General features: G+C 40.2%; 1 protein-coding gene across 5 annotated transcripts in view; it reads left to right on the top strand.

Annotated features, from left to right (window-relative positions):
- nisch (nischarin) overlaps window positions 1-20683 on the top strand; it is a 54275-nt gene that overhangs the window by 17597 nt on the left and 15995 nt on the right. For 4 of the 5 annotated variants that reach the window (XM_078209776.1, XM_078209777.1, XM_078209778.1 and 1 more), the window contains 7 exons: window positions 4259-4327; window positions 8691-8876; window positions 12018-12146; window positions 12739-12852; window positions 13311-13419; window positions 16766-16887; window positions 19001-19068. In XM_078209776.1, coding sequence (XP_078065902.1) covers window positions 4259-4327; window positions 8691-8876; window positions 12018-12146; window positions 12739-12852; window positions 13311-13419; window positions 16766-16887; window positions 19001-19068 — 797 coding nt within the window. Of the gene's footprint in view, window positions 1-4258; window positions 4328-8690; window positions 8877-12017; window positions 12147-12738; window positions 12853-13310; window positions 13428-16765; window positions 16888-19000; window positions 19069-20683 lie in introns of all 5 variants that reach the window. The other variant, XR_013497480.1, reaches the window with a different exon arrangement.

The following is a 20683-nucleotide window of genomic DNA, read 5'->3' on the forward strand; positions in this document are numbered from 1 at the left end:
GTCAGTTTTGTACGCTTTTAAAGTTTATTTATTAGTCACAAGTAAGGCTTACATTGACACTGCAATGAAGTTACTGTGAAATTCCCCTAGTCGCCATAGTCCGGCACCTGTTCGGGTCAATGCACCTAACTAGCACGTCTTTCAGAATGTGGGAGGAAACCCACGCAGACACAGGGAGAATGTGCGAACTCCACACAGATAGTGACCTAGGCTGGGAATTGAACCTGGGTCGCTGTGAAGCAGCAGTGCTAACCATGTGTTACTGTGCCACCCCTTTTTATCCATTTGCAATGAGAAGTGGCTTTGATCTGCTTTATTTGTGTTGCCAAGTGGTCACATTCCTTCACTGGCTGTTTCAAGTTAAGGGCATTGCCGATACTTTGGGCTTCTGCTCCTTTCACGATGACTCCTTTCTCTACGCCTAGTTAATGCAGACTCTAGCTTCCAAACATTAAAATCACAGCTGCTGAAATCATTTTGTTTGTCCCTTGCATTTCATCCTAGCAATAAAATCGGTGAAATTCGAATAGTTTGTGATTTAATATAAACTAGAGTAGCAAATGTAGTAAAAAGTAACTTAAAAATAAAGGGCAAGGTTATAGGATGAATGCAGTGATTGCGGATTTGGACACTGGTACACAGGTGGAAAGTAATGACTTCGTGATTCAGCTAGGTTATTTTCGGCCTCAACGGTTGTTGAGAAGTGAGCTGCCTGCTTTTCTTTAATGGGAGAAATTGTGAAAATTAAGGACTTGTGCCATTAATTGGAAAATAATTAAATCATCCTCAAACCCAGCTCACATGCCGTGGCATGTAGTACATACAATTGACAAAATCCTTAAGAAAGTACTCACAACTTAAACTTAGATGCTGCCTGTAAGATATGCAGAGTTTAGTGTTCAAGGACTCCTTGCAGGTGAACCTCAGACGAGTCCACCACGGACTGGGAGAAAATGCACAAGAAAGAACTATCTGGGGAGCAATTTCCTTTGAACTGCAAAGGAGAAATGGCAAGCTAGAAAGACCAGGCAGTCCCGACAAAATCAGACAATTCGTCCTTGCTCACAATGTGGGAAGCCGTGCAGGCTTAGAACATACAACAGGGAGGCTTAGAACATACAACTGGCTTAAAACATACGTACGTCAAAAGAAACAACCATCTTTGATAAAGAGAAATTGACAATGAATTATCCTGGGAAATGTTACTTTTTATATTGGATTGGAGAAGGATTACAAGACAATTCAACAGGTTTCATATTCATACTGCACCATAGTATATTTTAGAATTGTTTTCCCCTGAAAACAAAAATCAAAATCTTTTTATTCCTGTTGCTTAATATGTTTCTTACCTGGTGACCAGCCCACAAGATGGAAAGCGGGAATGGAGAAGTGGAAAAATTGAAGTGAGAAAGAAGGATGATAAAAATGGATGAATGGGATGAAAAGAAGAAACAAATGGGGCAAAGGTGCAGGAGAGAGTTCATCCTCTCGAGTTGTTGAATTCGATGTTCAGTGCGGAAGGCTGTAAAGTGCCCAATCAGAAGGTGAGGTGCTGTTCCACCAGTTTGCGTTGGAGTTCACAAGAACATTGCAAAAGGCCAAGGGCGAACATCCATCATTATGAAGTGCTTCAAAAGGTCAGTCATGGCACGAATCAATTCCAGTCTTCCGGGCTACCTGGATCCACTACAGTTTGCCTACTGCTGCAACAAGTCCACAGCAGACGCCATTTCCCTGGCCTTGAACTCAACCCTGGAACACCTAGATAACAAGGACACCTATGTCAGACTCCTATTTATGAACTACACTCAGCCTTCAACACTATTCCCATGAAACTCATTTCCAAACTCCGTGGCCTGGGCCTCGGCACCTCCCTCTGCGACTGGATCCTGAACTTCCTAACTCACAGACCACAATCAGTAAGGATAGGCAACAACACCTCCTCCATGATCATCCGCGACACCGGTGCCCCACAAAGCTGTGTTCTCGGCCCCCTACTATACTCCTTATACACCTATGACTGTGCAGCCAAATTCCTCTCCAATTCGATTTTCAAGTTTGCTGACGATACCACCGTAGTGGGTCGGATCTCAAATAATGACGAGACAAAGTACAGGAATGAGATAGAGAATCTGGTGAATTGGTGCAGCAACAATAACCTCTCCCTCAATGTCAACAAAACAAAGGAGATTGTCATCGACTTCAGGAAGCGTAGAGGAGAACATGCCCCAGTCTACATCAATGGGGACAAAGTAGAAAGGATTGAGAGCTTCAAGTTTTTAGGTAGCCAGATCACCAACAACCTGTCCTGGTCCCCCCCCCCCCCATGCCGACACTATAGTGAAGAAAGCCCACCAATACCTCTACTTTCTCAGAAGACTAAGGAAATTTGGCAAGTCAGCTACGACTGTCACCAACATTTACAGATGCACCATAGAAAGTATTCTTTCTGGTTGTATCACAGCTTGGTATGACTCCTGTTCTGCCCAAGACCGCAAGCGACTATGAAAGGTCATGAAAGCACAATCCATCACGCAAACCAGCCTCTCATCCATTGACTCTGTCTACATTTCCCGCTGCCTCGGCAAAGCAGCCAGCATAATTAAAGACCCCACGCACCCCAGACATTCTCTCTTCCACCTTCTTCGGGATACAAAAGTCTGAGGTCATGTACCAACCGACTTGAGCACAGCTTCTTCCCTGCTGCTGTCAGACTTTTGAATGGACTTGCCTTGCATTAAGTTGATCGTTCTCTACACCCTAGCTATGACTGTAACACTACATTCTGTATCTCTCACTTCCTTCTCTATGAACGGTATGTTTTGTCTGTACAGCGTGCAAAAAACAATACTTTTCACTATGTTAATACATGTGACAATAATAAATCAAATCAAATGTGGGCAGAAAAGTAGGGTGGTGTGTTGAAGTGGTAAGTGACAGGGACGGTCTGGGTCCTCCTTGCGGACGGATCGAAGGTGTTCAGCAAAGCGGTGAGTCAATCTGCGTTTGCTCTTTCCGATGTAGAGTAGATTGCATTGGAAGCAGCGAATGAAATAAACCAGATTGAGGAAGGTGCATGTGATGTGTTTAGGACTGGGATGGTGAGCAGGGAGGAGGTAGAGGGGCAGGTGTTGCACCTTTTATGATTGCATGGGAAGGTGCTGTGAGTAGTGGCTGAGGTGTTGGGTATGATGGAGGAGTGGACCAGGGTGTCCTGGAGAAAATGGTCCCTGACGGGAAGATGTGTTGAGCAGTGGTATCATGCTGGAGTTGGCGGAAATGGCAGAGGATGATCCTTTGAATGCGGAGGCTGGTGGGGTGAAAGGTGAGGACAAGGGGGACCCTATCCTGGTTCTGGGAGGGAGGGAGGGGAGGGGGTGAGAGCAGTGGCCCAGAGGATAGGTCAGATGCGGTTGAGAGCCCTGTCAATCACAGTGGGTGGAAAACCACAATTGAGGAAGAAGGAAGACATGTGGCCCCTTCCCCCTTCAAGGCAACTGCCTTAACCATTTGTACCTCTTCTGCCATTCACACATTCTGATCACTTAATGAACACTTTTAGCACCTTTCTCACCCTTCTTCATCCTTATTTACATTGCCTTTGTCCAATTCCAGCATCCACAGTATTTTGCTTTTATCTAAGATCCTGAGGGAGCTTGGTAGGGTGGACACAGGTTGTTTTCCCCTGGTTGGGGAAAATGAAACATGGGATCACAGCCTCATCATAGGGGGCTAATCATTGATATGAGAAGAGTAATTTTTGTGAATTTTTGAAATTGTCTACCCCAGAGGGTTGAGTATATTTAAGGCTGAGAGGGGTACATTTTTGATGTCTTAACGCATCACGGGAAATGATTAGTTGGAGGGAAAATGGAGTTGAGGCAGGAGATCAATCATATTGAATGGCGGAGCAACCATGAGGGGCAGTGTGGTCTAGTCTTGCTTCTATTTCTCTTGTTCTTATGTTACAAATACTATTTTAACATTCATTTAGCAGATATTGTTCACTTTTTGGCATAATTAGTCTGCTTGACTTTTTCCCACGAGAAAAATGGCTGGATTCAACTTCGCTCCATCCAATTAACCAGTTTATTAAATAGAAGTGCGTTATGTTAAGTGTGCATACATTATGATGTTGTAATATATTAATTATGTAATTATTTTGTTAGCCATTTTGAATTCAGTTGATTCTGTTGCTTTATCCAAATTTACTGTGCATGAGTTCTGTAATTAATGTTTTTGTGCATTTGTTTTACAGAAATTAATTCCTAAAGTAGAATTTCTGGATCTAAGTTACAATGAAATAGCAGTAATGGAAAATTTACAGGTAGGACGATTACTGAATCGTTAGGAATTGTGTTGAATCTGCAGTGTTTGCCAAATATCAAAGATACTAATTACTCCATTCTCTTGAACAACTGGTGTGTTATTTTTGTGGTCAGTCTGCACTGTTTAGTAGACACTTGAAGCTGTTTGAAATGAATGGCGCTTTTGGAAATAACGCAACAGCTTACATTCGTACAGTATCATTTTTAGTATAGAAAGCCATTCAAAATGGTGTAATGAATAAAATGGATGTGCAAACCAAAGAATGAAAGAATAGGATAGGTGACCAAAAGCTTTACTTTAAAGACAACCTTATGCGGAGAAAGAGGCAGTTATGGGAGGGAATTCCAGATTTAGTTTGACTCCAATGATGGGGTTGAGGTGAAGCTAGCGAAGAAGAATGCGAATATTGTTTAATTAAGGTGATGGGAAGGCCAATTTTGTGACAAAATGCAGCAGATTTTTTGAAAGGCTGAAGTTGAGGATGGAAACCAGGCAGATAAGATAGCAGAACACCAAAGATTATTCAGCATGATGGGCGTTAGCAAGAGCAAATCAGAGCTAGGACACCATAGACTCAAAAGTCCCAGCAGAGCAGCACAAGTTGAGTATGCAGAAGTAGGCAAGAGAGTGGAATGAAGAGAATACAGTGTAGCTCAGTTCAATATGTGCTTAGTCCAACATGGAAAAATGCCATTGGTGGATCTAGTTTTGGAAAGCACACAGTAAAGGTAAGCAAATGAGACAATGACTCTAATTTGTATTAGATATGAAAATGAAAAGGAAAGAAAATACTAACAAAATAAGAAGGATGAGGGAGCTAATTTTAAGGAGAACCAGTGCATTGACACTGCATAGATTGGGGAAAAAAATGGTTGTTAAGATGTTGGGTACACATTGGGAAACGTTCACTAATTAACAAACATAACATGGGTTGAGTATCTAGGCCGGCACAGTGGTTAGCACTGCTGTCTCACAGCGCCAGGAGCCTGGGTTGGATTCCCAGCTTGGGTCACTTTCTGTGCGCAGTCTGCATGTTCTCCCCATGTCTGCGTGGGTTTCCTCCGGGTGCTCCGGTTTCCTCCCACAGTCGAAATGACATGCTGGTTAGGTGCATTGGCCATGCTAAATTCTCCCTCAGTGTACCCGAACAGGCGCTGGAGTGTGGCGACTAGGGAATTTTCACAGTAACTTCATTGCAGTGTTAATGTAAGCCTACTTGTGACAATAATAAACTTTAAAACTTAAAGAAAAGGTGGAGTTCCTTGGACAAGATTAACATTAGAGTTGAAGTCGCATAACCAATCTGGAAATTGAAAGAAGTCATGATGTGGACACATTATCAGTAACCCCCACAGCTTGCCCCCTGGACTTGCAGAATCTCACTAGCTGTTCTGTCTGGAGACAATACACATCTCTTTGACCTGTGTTTGATGCTCCCTCCACCCACATTGTCTGTACCTTTAAGACCTGGCTGGCTGTAGGGATTCGCATTCTAATTAGTATTCTGTAACTTGATTTCTGTGTCTGTGCACTGTTTGAGAGCACATTTCCACTCCATCTGACGAAGGAGCAGCGCTCCGAAAGCTTATGGTATTTGCTACCAGATAAACCTGTTGGACTTTAACCTGGTGTTGTGAGACTTCTTACTGAATTGAAAGAAGGACAGGAGCAACAGGCACATGGGAACACTGTAACTTGGTCAAAATCCTGGAACTCCCTCTCTAACAGCACTGTGGGTGTAATTGCAACAGATGGACTGCAGCAGTCCAAGAAGACGGCTCACCACCACTTTTTCAAGGGCAATTGCGAATGGGCAATAAAAATGTTGGCCTAGCCAGCAATGCCCTCATTCTGTAAAAGAATTTTTAAAAATCTAGAGCTAATATAAAAGGTTAAATGGCATTTAGGTGGGGAAGCAATGAATGGTTGAAAATCTGAGGAAGAGCTATCAAATAACGAATGGAAATAATGCTTTATGAATGTAGTTATCGGATAGGGCCAATTAGACATGATGGAGAGTGTTATGTGGCAGATGATGGAATAAAGGAGACCATAAATGGATATTTGCCATAGTTCTTTGAATTTGGTAGTGGGATTTAAGGTGTGCAGGAGGAAGGAGCGGAACTATTAAATGGGGTAATTGTTGAGAAGGAAGCAATACACGAGGGATAACCTGAACAACTGCCACTAGTCAGTCTGATGTCAGTAATGGGTTATCTTCCAGAGACCAAATGGATGAAATTAATAATTGCCTGGTAAGAATTGTTTAACAGCCAGCATGTGTTTGTAAAAGACAGATCATATCTCTCAAATTTGAGTTGAGGAAATTATGCAGTGTGTTCATAAATACAGTGGGTGCTGTATTTCATGGATTTTCAGAGGACATTTGATAGTACTGCATAGGATGCTTTTTACCATTAAGACACACTAATGTAATGCAGCAGTATGGTTAGGAAATTTAGGGCCTTAAGTCGTGCTTGATTGATCTGTTTTGGTCTTGTCTGGGGTAAACTCAGTAAGAGTTTTAACAACACCAGGTTAAAGTCCAATTGGACTTTAACCTGGTGTTGTTAAAACTCTTACTGTGTTTACCCCAGTACAACGCCGGCATCTCCACATCATGACTACCATCGACACCGCAAACTACCGGTTCCAAGTGGAGAGGATCTCCAAGAAGATCGCGCATATCGACACAGACATCAAGTTTCTACAAGGTTGGACTTTAATCTGGTGTTGTTAAAACTCTTACTTGGTCTTGTCTCCCAGGGCCGGAGACATTTGATCATCAAATGCACTGGATTTGTGTCTAGTGGGTGCAATGTCAATTTTTAGACATAAAAAATGCGTGTGTACATGAGTACTTTTAATAATATTGGGAGGACATATAGAATCAGAATTGTTTGTATGTTGGATGAAAGTCATTAAGGAGAAGTGTATTTGAGTTTAAAAAGTAGAAAAGGTATGGACACTAAATGGTTAAATTAAAAAGTCGAGTCTTGAGGGTTTAGATAGACAAACTTTCAAAATTAAGAGGGTAATTTCCTAAAGCTGCTGTATTTTTGAAAGGTGAACATTCGCCCCCACCTCCACTTCCCAAAGATCCAGGGTTTTATTAGGGACGAAAAGACTTCAATTATGTAACACCTTTCGCAACCTCGTATGTCAAAGTGTAATGCAACCAGTAAGCTGGGTTTTGAAAGATAGCCACTGTTATAATGTAGGGAAATGCAGCAGGCTTTTCTTTTTTTTGCATGGCAGTGTCCCACATGAGCTATGTGACCAGGTAATCTGTTGCTTGAGTGATACATGCTGACCAGGATAACTCCCTGTTCTTTTTTGAATGGTATATGATCTGTTATGGCCACTTTACATGGCAGATTGGGCTTTGGAGCAGGTTATGAAGAGTTCTAGTCACATTCTTTTATCTTAATGCCTCCAATTATGTGGATGGGTATTGTTGATCACAGTTTTTTTTTTTAACTGGTCGGTGCAACATCGTGGGCCGAAGGGCCTGTTCTGCGCTGTAATGTTCTATGTTCTATGTTCTATCTGTTTTCTGATGTTTCTAAATTAACCACCTTGGTATAGTTGAGCTTTTGTATGATTTTCTTTTGATCTTCGATTGCGCTGTTTTGGAGTGAAACTGTTCATTTTTATGCAAAAAATTATATATTTTTATACTGCTACAGTTTTAATTTTGTAACTGGACCAAAGGCAATTGTTTCTACACATTTGCTTAAATCTCACATTTTGTTTAAACTCCCAAAATAATTAATTCAGAAGTTTGTTAATTACATTAGAAATCTTCCAGTAATTGAAAGAAATTTTGAAAACGAGCTCAGATGTGTTGCAGCTTTCTTTACAGTATAAAATAAATTATTTTGTGATAGTATATTATTTGGGAGGAATGTTTGAGATAATTAAGGAGGCAGAAGGAGTGAGGAGTTGTAGGATTGTGAGATCTTGTAAGGATGCTTGAAAGAGGAAAATTGGTGAATGGAACGTAGTAATGAACAGAGAGGGAAATGGGCTGTTGATGCTTGGAAGAAGGATAGTGCTGAGTATTTATGGTCTTTGGAGTATTGAGAAGTGTGGGTGTTTGAACTGAGTTTGAATTTTGACAGTTTATCTTGCAAGGAAAGCAAATGCTGGATAGGCATACGTGTAACAACAAGAAACATGTGAGATATTGTTTTTGCTCGTTATCTCCATTTTATAATTGAAAACTTGTCCTTGATGTAGCTACTCAAGCGATCTACAGTGGCATTAAATTGATGTGTTTTGTTCTGTATAGTTTAGTTATGCAGTGCTCTTGCTTTTCCCAATCTGAAACTAATGTGTTTATTTCCTTTTGTTTGCAGCATCTCTATAATCTCATTCATTTGGATTTGTCGTACAACAAGATCACAGTATTGCAAGGTGTTCATACAAAACTTGGAAACATTAAAACTTTAAATTTGTCAGGAAACCAATTGGAAAGTCTGTCAGGCCTTAACAAACTTTACTCGCTGGTAAACTTGGACCTCAGCAGTAACAAAGTATTGCAGGTAATTTTGCATGTTTGTTTATTGTGTAAATTTAGAATTAGATGGTTTTACTAAATGTTTATAAAAATGTGGTTAGACCTCCACTGTATGTGGTCCATTCTGGGCACCATATCATAGAAAGGATGTCAAGGCTTTGGAGAGGATGCAGAAGAGATTTATTAGAATTCTACCAGAGAAAGTGGCATTGGTTGCATGGCAAAATCAGTGTAACCCGCTCTAGAAATGAAAAATTCCAAAGAAATTATACAGGGGCCTTGTAAAACATCCTGGGGTGGTTACTATTAACTAGAAACTGGACTAGATTAGCCATATAAATACTGTGGCTACAAAATGAGGTCAGAGGCTAGAAATCCTGAAGTGAGTAACTCGCCGCCTGCCACCATCGAGGAGGCTCAAGTCAGGTATGATGGAATACTCTTCACTTGCTTGGATGAATGCAGCTCCAAAACACTCAAGATACTCCACACCATCCAAGACAGTGCAGCCCGCTTGATTGGCACCCCTTCCACAAACATTCACTCCCTCCACTACCAGGCACAGTGGCAGCAGTATGTACCATTTACAAGATGCACTGTTGGAATTCACCAAGGCACCATGCACAGCACCTTCGAAACCCATGACTGCTACCGCCTAGAAGGATTAGGGCAGCAGACACTTGGGAACACCACCACCTGGAAGTTCCCCTCTCACTCGCCATCCTGACTTGGAAATGTATCGCTGTTCCTTTATTGTCACTGGGTCAGTATCCTGACAGTTCCTCCCTAACAGCACTGTGGGTGTATATACACAGTAAGAATTCTCACAACACCAGGTTAAAGTCCAACAGGTTTATTTGGTAGCAAACGCGTTTGCTACCAAATGGCGTTTGCTACCAAATAAACCTGTTGGACTTCAACCTGGTGTTGTGAGAATTCTTACTGTGTTTACCCCAGTCCAACGCGGGCATCTCCACATCACGGTGTATCTACACCACAGGGACTGCACTGGTTCAAGAACGCAGCTAACCACTATCTTCTCGGACAAATGGGGATGGACAATAAATGCTGGCCTAGCCAACAACATCCATATCCTGTGAATGAAAAGAAAACAAAATATGATATCAAGGCACACAGGAGATATTTGGTCAGATGATCAAAGCTTGATCAAAGAGGTAGGATTTAAGAGATCCGTAGATAGGTTCATGGACGAAAAGAAATTGGTTTAGGTTGGAGGGTCACAGTTTTTTTTTTAACTGGTCGGTGCAACATCGTGGGCCGAAGGGCCTGTTCTGCGCTGTAATGTTCTATGTTCTATGTTCTATTTAAGGAGGAGAGATGTAATGAGGAAATTCCAGAACTTAGCACCAAGGCAACTGAAGGCATGGCAGCTAATGGTGAAGCGATCAAAATTGGGAATGCTAAAGAAACCAGAATTACATGAGTTCAAATATCTTGGAGGGTTGTGTGTCTGGAGGAGATTAGAAATATGGAGAGATGAAGCCTTGAAAGAACTTGAAACCAAAGATGAGAACTTAAAAATCAAGATGCTGTATAAGTGGTAACCAGTGCCAGTGTGATATATGAACGGACCAAGTTAAGACATGGATAGAATTTGAATAACCTCAAGTTTATTGAGGGGAGAATGTGGGAGGCCAGCTGGTAGTGCATTGAAATACTCTAGTGTGGAAGTTACAGCAGATGAGCTGAGAGGTGAAACTGGGTGATGTTATTATGGTGGAGAAAGTTGGTTATAGCAAAAATGTAAATATAAGGTCCGAAGCATCACTGTGACAGGTCTGATGGCGTAAGTGGTTGAAGATATAGCCAGGCGGGGGAGATTTCATTAGGAGAATAAGTGGCACCACCCCTCAGTCTGGTTTCTGTTAAGATCATGAAGTTGATGCAGTCACCCACAATAAGTTTATGGATGGGTAAGGGCCTTGTTTATCGGTGAACTGCCATTCTGGAGTGACGGGTGGTGACTGCTGATCATCAGTGGGAGGGGTGAGTTGGGCGGGAAGGAGATTGTCAAGATAAAATCCCAGTGGGCACACTGGACAGGAAGTCAAGGAAGTGGGATGGGACAATTGGGTTTGCTGCTTGTAATGAGCCTGTGCCAGTTTTCAATCCACGCTAATGCATTTCCTCCAATTCCATGGGCTTTTACTTTATGTACCAACCCCTTAAGTGGAACCTTGTCAGATGCCCTTTGGAAGTCTAAGTACACTACATCTACAGGTTCCCCTCTATCTACCCTCCTTGTTACATCCTCAAAGAATTCAGGCAAATTTGTCAAACATAATTGTTTTACGAAAGATAAATGTTGACTAGGTTTGATTATGTTCAGAGTCAGGTGGATTTGGATAGGTTAGAGTGTGTTAGAGCTTAAATATCACAGATGTCTTGGAACAAAAGGCCAAAGTTGTAAAGAAGCAAAGTATTGGTGCAGAGAAGGTGTTAATAGAAGAATTGCAGCTCAGTCTGAAAGCAAAAACCTGAGAACAAGATCCAGATGGACACTTTTGGGGGAGAAGAGGAGGAATCAAGATGGAGATCAGAGTTCATGGTCTGAAGTTATTGAAATTTAAGTCTACCCTACAGAGAGAAAATGGCAGTTTAGTGAAATCAGTGGGGTTTTCTCAACAGTTCAGCATATTTGTAATAACTTTCTTTCCTTCGTGGTCTTTGGTTTTCTGCTTCTAGTTGACCTGCGTCTTACAAATTATTTTTATTTATATAGTTTATTGATAACTAGTTTTGACAGATGACATAAATGTTACAGTAATTGCATCAGTTACCATAAATTGGCAGCATATTTGCTATTTTTCACCTGAATTCTCCAATGACTTATTTGCTGGAAAATCATGGTGTTCTATCCAGTTACCAGAGACATTAAGGGGAAATCCACTGTTGTATTAAATTCAGCCCTATTATGTTTTGCATAGAATGCCTTTATACTGCACTACTAAAACTGCTCTCCCATTCAATTACTAAATTTGGACTTGTCCATGTGGTATTCATGCACTGTATTTTCTATACCTGTATTGCTTTGTAGAGCCTGCTGCATGTATGTGCTCAACCAACATAAGCTTGGCTGCCCAGAGCAAATAAATGCATTTCTATAGAAAGTACAACCTATCCTGATGTAAATGAACTTTTTCAGATTGAAGAAATCCGAAACATTGGGAATTTGCCATGCCTCGAGAAGGTGGTTCTGAGTAACAACCCTTTGAGCATTATTCCTGATTACAGAACAAAGGTGCTTGCACAGTTTGGAGATCGAGCCTCCGAGGTAAGATTGCAATAGTCATCATTGCACGAATGGAATATGAGTTGTGGAATGTTTCTATTCTACTTTCCATTGTTATTTGTGGACCATCCTATTGAGATGGTTGTAAAACATTGAATATTATAATTTAAGCATTATTATAACTATTTAAATCCTAAAGTGCATTAGTTTCTGTAAACAATGGTTTGGAAAAATGCATTTGTTAAAATGTCATTCTTGTGTAATTTTGTCTTTTAATGAAATTTATTGTAAACCATTTTTATCATGTATTCTATTTTGTAGATGCTGGAGGTTTATTCTGTAGGGTTGATCAATTTTGAGGGACTGAAACCAAGTAATATGGCAGTGTAATCTAATCAAATGACATTTGAAATCGCAGAACGTTTTTTGGTATATTATTTATTGAACTTTGTTGCTGGTTCAAGAGCTTTTATACACCTGCCTCTAATCCTTCATTTGAGGGTGCAATTCTTTTCCTTGGACCGAAAATTAAATGGAAAATTCTGGGTTTTCAGTAACGTTTCCAAGCCTGTATTACCATGAATTACTGTCAGAAGTCCTCCCAAGAGTGACTTGCTTTTTGTGCGTCTTCTAGGTCTGTTTGGATAATACTGTTACAACAGAAAAGGAACTTGATACAGTTGAGGTGCTAAAGGCAATTCAGAAAGCCAAAGAAGCAAAAGATCGAATGAATAGTACAGATAAAAAGGTGAGACTGCAGTAATAAAATTTGCTTCTATGTTCAACTTCTTAATTACTTTGGTATTTAGTGTTTTTGAATGGCCAATACTGAGTTCCATCCACTATAAAGATTAGGATCCATGCCACAAAGATATCCTGAATTACATCGTGAATTTTACTTTCCCTCCCTGATGCTCTCCCTAGTTGGTGGATAATCAGCACGGGATGTCTTGGGTGGATTTGATATTCCTCAGTTTGAAGTTACCTAGGAAGCAATCTAATTGTTTTTAAAGTTGTATTTGGGTGTCTATAATCTAAGCTATAGCTCTCTAAATAATAGCATTTATCTAAAAATGCTTTTGATGGGAGGGAGGACTTGTTTCAGGATGTATTAGCTCTCTTTACTCTTGCTAAAATTAGTACTCTGCCAAGTTTAAGTTGCAGAGTCATTGTGTGTTTTCTTAAATAACTACATTTTTTTGTTAGATCAGTGAGGAAGCGAGACTCGCTGCGTCAGGGTCCAAACCCAGCTGCTTTTCTTATGCTGCTTGTCCTTCCTCTCCTCTGCTGCACCATGCTGCCAGCTCCAGCCAAGGTAATCATGTATGTATCGGGCTGCTGGTGTGGGCCATTTCTAGTTCAAGTGCTTGCTTGTCTGCATTTGTGTGCTTGCATGCATAAAAGGGATAGACCACTGACACTTATAACTTGCGTACAAAATCAGTTATTGTACCAAATACTTCTAGGTTCCTTTTTGAAAGCTAGGTGGATCGATGGATAGTTGAAAATTCTAGTTTTTCTAGAAATGTGATCCCTTTCCACTCTCAGCAGTCTACAAATGAGCTTGCTGAATAGATGGAGAAGTTTTTTCTGCCTTTAATACCTAAAATGATTGATGTATCATTTTTAGAGACTTTGCTATCTTTCAAGTAGCTCAACTTTTAACCCCTTGTAAAACATGCATGGCAAGCAGGTAAGTATGTAATCTTTTATAACTCTGCTCTAAATGTGTGACTCAAGAAAGCTAATTTTCCCTGCAATCTACTGTTGTATGTCCATTACCTGGGTCATTTAAAGCTCTAAATGTGCATTTGTCTCAGCAAGGATTTAGGATTATTTTTACAGCTGAACTTTTATTAGTATGTACTATTAAGTTAAACCAGCTTTTCAGCATGAAGGTAAGATTCAACTGAAATGTCATCAGGATGATGTTTTCCACATATCGCATTTTAAGATTTAAGGTTCATTAGGTTAACCCAATGACCATTTGCTTAATATATGACTTCTTTAATGTAAGCTCAGCTTGGAGTAGCTGTTAGAATGACTTTAATGGTGATAATCAGTGCTTTGATTTGCCAATTGTGGATACATAGAGCTGCAATATGGCCTGAGGTTAAGGGTTTGGCTTTTGTCTAACTTGAGTCAAGCAGGCAGAATGTCTGCAGAAAACTGGAAAAGAATATCAACACAGTAGGAGTGAACCTTTTTATTAAGACTAGTGTAATTAGTTTAAGATTTCCTAGTTGAAAACAAATTTAGAATTTTAAGGGGAGGTGGTGGTGTAGTGGTAGTGTTGCTGGATGAGTAATCAAAAGGCTTAAGCTATGCTGTGGGGACATGGGTTCAAGTTCCACTAGCTGCCGTAGGAATCCCACAGTGGCTGGTGGAATTTGAATTCGGTTAATAAATCTGGAATATAAAGCTGTTCTCAGTGATGGTAACCATGAAACTATAATTGATTGTCAGAAAATCCATCTAGTTCGCTGATGTCTTCAGGGAAGGAAATTGGCCTATATGTGACTCCAGATCCACAGCAATGTGGTTGACTCTCAATTGCCCTCTGAAATGGCCCAGCAAGCTACTCAGTTCAAGGGAAATTTGGGGATAGGCAACAAATGCTTGCCTTGCCAGCGATGACACCCACATCCCATGAAATAATAAAGAAAAAATCATAAGGTCCATATTGGAGCCATTTGATCTGTTGTACGTGTGACAGGTTTCCCAATAGTCCTGCACTTTTTATTTTTCAAAGATATAACCAATTTCCTTAGCTTCGACTATTCTTTCAGGCAGTGCATTCCAGTTCATAACATCTCATTGGCGTCTCTTGCCAATTGCCTATATCTGTAGCCTCTGGTTACTGACCCTTCTATCAGAGGCACTGTTTTTCTCTCTCCTACCCTTTTATAAAATTCAATGCTTCTGTTATGTCTTTCCTTAAACTTTCTAGAAACATAGAGAATTTAAGGAACGAACGTTCATCCATCATGTCAGTTACATCTGATTAGAGCTAGGTGGTCTAATCTCATTTTCTAGCTATTGACCCATAGTTCTGTGAGTTAGAGATGTTTGAGTGCACGTCCAGTTGTTTTTTTTAAATGTGATGAGGGTTTCGCCCTGTACCACTGTTTCAGATCCCAATTACCTGCAGTTCATCTGCCAGTTATACTTTAAAGCTCTACGCCTGGTTATTGACCCCTCTGTTAAGGAAAATTGGTCCTTACTATCCATTGTGTCCAGGTCCCTAATAATTTTAAACACCTCAAATTAATCTCTTTTTAGCGTCCTGTGTTTCAATGAAAACACAGCAGCCAATCTTTGCTTATCGTTAGAATTCTCCATTCTTGGCCACAGGCTTGTAAATCTCCGCTGTACTCTTATCGAGTCTAATCACATTCTTATACTAACCAGTATTTTCTATTGTAGCATAACCTCCCTGCCCTTTCACTCTGTCTTGGCCACTAATGGATGCCATCTTAAGCACCTTAGCTACCTGCCTTGCTACCTTCAGGAATCTGAGGACATGAACTCCAAGGTCCCTCTATTCCTCTACACATCATTTCAATATCCTACCATTCATCACCCTTGCCTAGTTTGCCATTCCCAAATGCATTACCTCATTTCTTTGGAATTTTATTTGGCATTTTCTGCTGATCTGACCAGTCCAGCGATATCTTCCTGCGGTCTTCAACTTTCTTCCTCACTATAGCCAATAATCATACCTTCTGCAAACTTCTTAATTGTTTCCTACATTTGAGTCTTAAATTATTGATCTATATCCTGAACAGCCAGGGACCCAGAGCTGAACCCTGCAGAATCCCACTGGAAACAACCTTTCACTCACTAGTGTATGCACACGCATGCACACGTGCCAAAGAGTGTTGAACTGTTGGAAGTATTGTCATTTAGGCAAGACATTAAACCGTGGCCCCTCTGTCCTTTTGAGGTCAATGTAATAGATCCCACAGCACTATTTTGAAGAAGCATAGGGGAGTTATCCCCACTGTCCTAGCCAATATTCAACCCTCAATCAACATTGCAAAAACAGATTATCTGGTCGTTATCACAATGATGTGTGTGGGAGCTTGCTGTGCACAAATTTGCTGCCGTGTTTCCTACATTACAACAGTGACTACTGAAAAGTATTTCACTAGCTTTCAGTGGTTGTGAAAAGTACTCTATAAACGCAAAACTTTCATTTTTTGAGTTTGATAACTACACACACGCACCATAATAGTGCTCAGTAAGATGGCAAACACTTGTAACGTTTTAAAAAGTGTTTTTTGTTCTTGACCATTGTTAAACTGCATGGTCACCTACCATGTAGAGCCATTGGTGGAGTTTTCATTCCAGTTTTAAATTACACCACCAAGCTTAAATTTATTTGAATTGCTTCTTAATACAGAAGATTCTTTTGTGGCTGTGAAGGTTAAAGGACATTACTGTTTTTGCATAAGCAAATAAAACTTAAATGTTTGCTTTTTATTGGTAAATATTGAAGGTGATGTGACCAAACTCATATTTTGAAGTATATTTTCAAAATGCAATAATCCTCCGGTAAAATAATAAAAGGAAACATTGATCTTTATGGGCCATGCATCCAATATGTGATTCCAGTTTTGCTATCAATGAATAATTCCAGATTTTCATTTTTATTGCAGAAATAGGTACTAAATCAGCCCTACTCAGCAATCTACATCAAAATGACAGTTTGACTCCTATGACTTCTACAATTACCCAGGGATGCTCCAGCACAGCAAATATGCATGAAATCGAGAGCAAGGTAATGTTATTGCACCCATTTGAAAGTTGATTGCTGACAGGTAGAAATCGAAAAGCGTTGCAATTACTTTACAGACTACATTCCTTGTCTTTGATTTGCACATTAAAAAGGCTGGTTATATGTATATCTTCTATCTGTTAATTGCTCATTAAATCCCTGCACCTCAAGAAGAAAGTATTGGCCTTTGAAGGGGTGGAGTGTAGATTCACCAGAAAATACTGGGGTGCGAAGGGATATTCCCTTGCATATATAAATTGCAGTTAGATGTTTAAAATTCGGTAGATGGAGGAGAAACTATTTCTTCTGGTGACGTACTCCAAACAAGGGGGCGTAACTTTAAAATTAGAGTTAGGCTGTTTGAGTATGGTTGGAACCACTTCCTCACAAAAGGGTCGTGGAAATCTGGAACTCTTCTCACACCCTGCCCCTCTTTCCTCTCCACCCGACCCCCAAAAGATAAACTGTTGATACATAGTGAATTGAAAATTTCAAACTGGGATCAATAGATTTTTTTGTTATACAAGAGTATTAAAGGATGTGAAACGAAGGTGGATAAGTAGAATTAAGATACAGATCAGTTATAAAATTGGTGGAATATCGAGGACTGAATAGCTCTAATTATATTCTGATGAGTGAAGGCAAGTGAGCTGTTATCTGGTTAGTAACTGGGACGAGTCAATTTTGTTTTCTCTTCATTCCCATATCTTTTGAAGGAGAAAAATCTTTTGCTCAGCGCTTTTTCTGAAGGTGAAGAAATCCTTACAATGAGACGCTGTCCTGTCTGGTAGTTTGCTGTGCCAGTGGATCACATTTCGTTTCACTTTTTAATAGTTACAGTAATTGCACATCAGCTCAACCTGATTGAAACCATTAGTGGTGAATTTTGTTTACTTTGTCTCACTTCAAACCAGCCCAGTGACTGTTGCCCAGTGACTGTCTTGCATGCAGTAAAATTTGATTAAAAGCTTGTACTTGTTCAAATTGTGGGACTACTGTGTAAATATGACTGGGTTTCCATAAGTGCATCATAGTTGTGGATTTGCATGTTTAAACAGATTTGGGATTAGGTCAAGGCTATTGTATCCACAATCAAGGATTTGCAATGATTTAAAATTAGAAGCATTGATCAGTTGTGCCTCTGCTGGCTCTCTGGTGGAGCTAATCACTTAACATATCCCTTCCCTTTTTTCCTATACCCTTCCAAATATTTATCCTCATCCCTTTTAACAACTCTTCTTCCACTGTTTCTTATAAAGGCATTTAATTTCCTAACAGCATGTTATATTTCATAAAATATTTAACCTTCCCTTCATTCATTTGTTGTTGATCTTGCAATTACTGCCCTATAGTTATGGGTTATGAAATAATAGATAGTTTTCCCCTACTTACATTATCAAAGCCCTATACGATTAGCACACCTGTCAGATGTCCAGTTAGCCTTCTCTACTTTAAGAAAAAGAACTAGGTTTCTCAACCAGAACCACTCATTGCTAAGATGATATCGAGAATCTCTGCATCTTCTCCATGATCTTTGAGATCTTTCCTAAAGTCGTGAGCACAAAACTTGACAGAGAATGATTTGTCTCAATTTAGCTACATCTCTTTGCTTTTGTCCTCTGTTCTGATTTATATTTTATAATATGGTCAGTTGTGCCTCTGCAGGCTCTCTGGTGGAGCTAGTTATATTTTATAAACTTGACATCCAGGTTACCACATTCCTTTTAATACCAGGCATTATAATTCTATCAATCAGATTCCTTTTCAGCACCTTTGTCAAAACTGGCAATGATAACCTTTTGCAATTACCCAACCAAATGATTGATTGGCATGTATAGTATACAACTAAGTACATAGCTGGAGTATATCAGCCTATGTCTGTGCTTTCTACTTTCCCATATGGGAGTGAATCTCAAAGCAAATTAGTTAGAGAGCCTCTCGCACACTTCCTTAGCTCTCTTCAGTAGAGAAGAATACATTGGAAGAAGTGGAGAAAAAGCAGGGAGGGTGGTTGAGGAAAATAATAAATGCAATTAGTTTTGTTTTAATTGAAACTTAATTGGAATCCAAATTTTGAAATCAGGTTAGATTTTCATTTGTTTGAATTTCATTTAAGGTTGCAAATCAGGAGATAAAATCTGAGAAGGAATCACTTGGGGAGTGTCCTGACTACCCGCATATGAGGTATGGCATTCCTGTGCTGCTGTAAGTATCAGTAAATTATTATGAATAGGAGTGATGTAGTTCCTGGATCTGGTAAAAGTGGGTAGATTGTTTTGTTTAGAATTTTAACTTTAGGACTTTCAATGATTTTGATGCACTTGACTTGATAGTTTGCTGGTTTCATTGTTTAAGAACAAGTCTACTTTGCCCTTCAGCAGTATGTATAGGTGTTTTTCTGTCATCTGCATGTTTCTTTGCTGAAATTTCTGTTTCATCCCAATTAACATCGCAAGCAGTGTGGAGAATCTAATGATAACTGGTATACCATGCTACATTGGTTAACAGGTGGCACAGTGGTTAGCATTGCTGCCTTACAATTCCTGGCTTGGGTCACTGTCTGTGCGGAGTCTGCATGTTCTCCCAGTGTCTGTGTGAGTTTCTTCCGGATACTGCAGTTTCCTCCCACAGTCCGAAAGGTGTGCTGGTTAGGTTCATTGGCCATGCTAAATTCTCTCTCTCTATACCCAAACAGCTGCTGGAGTGTGGCGACTGGAGGATTTTCACAGTAACTTCATTGCACTGTTAATGTAAACCTACTTGTGACACTAATAAATAAAATTTGAACTACATTGTGTACCAAGCCTTTCTTAGTAATATTTGTTTATTTTGGACTAATGGCTGTGACTTGTGGAGACTCTTTGAAAGGCATTGACAAAGATGATCAGAAATGAAAAGCTCAGCCAGCCGAATAGAGGGCCCAGAGAAGACTCAGGTCAACAAGTCATGCATCTTCTCAGACTGTTGTCTTCCTCTGCAGCAAATGTAGCAGAAATGCAATGCCAGGGTGGGGCTCCTGAGCCACACTAGATGTTGCTTCACAGAGTTGATAACCATGGCACAAACCATTATCTCACAAGACAAAATGGTGTCATTAACTTTGGACTACTTGTGTGAAAGTATAGCATCTTCAGCTTTTGAATATATTGTTAACAGTGGGTTAATGTCTTTTTAAAATACAACTGAAACCTGTTTTCAGAGTAAGGCTGAAGTCCATTACCGGAGGGTGAGCTGGGAGGAGGATGCAGAGATGCAGGCTGGGTGAGTGGGCATGTACATGGCAGTTGCAGTATAATGTGGATATATGTGAGGTTATCAATTTTTGTAGCAAAAATAGGAAGACAGATTATTATTTGAACAGGTGTAAGTTGAGAGAGGTGGATACTCAGCGAGACCTTGGTGTCCTCGTGTATCAGTCATTGAAAGTAAGCACGCAGGGACAGCAGGCAGTGAAGACGGCAAATGGTATGTTGACCTTCATTGCGAGAGGATTTGAGTATAGGAATAGGAATGTTTTACTGCAATTGTATAGGATGTTGGTGAGGCCACACCTGGAGTATTGTGTGCCATTTTGGTGTCCTTATCTGAGGAAGGATGTCCTTGCTATAGAGAGAGTACAGCAAAGGTTTACCATGCTGATTCTTGGGCTGGCAGGTCTCTCATATGAGGAGCGACTAAGTCAATTAGGATGATGTTCTTTGGTGTTTCGAAGAGTGAGAGAGATCTCATAGAAACTTCTAAAATTCTAACAGGATCAAATACAGTTGATTCAGAAAAAATGTTCCTGATGATGCGGGAG

The sequence above is a fragment of the Mustelus asterias genome, chromosome 3, assembly GCF_964213995.1.
Source record: "Mustelus asterias chromosome 3, sMusAst1.hap1.1, whole genome shotgun sequence".
NCBI classification, from domain to species: Eukaryota; Metazoa; Chordata; class Chondrichthyes; order Carcharhiniformes; family Triakidae; genus Mustelus; species Mustelus asterias.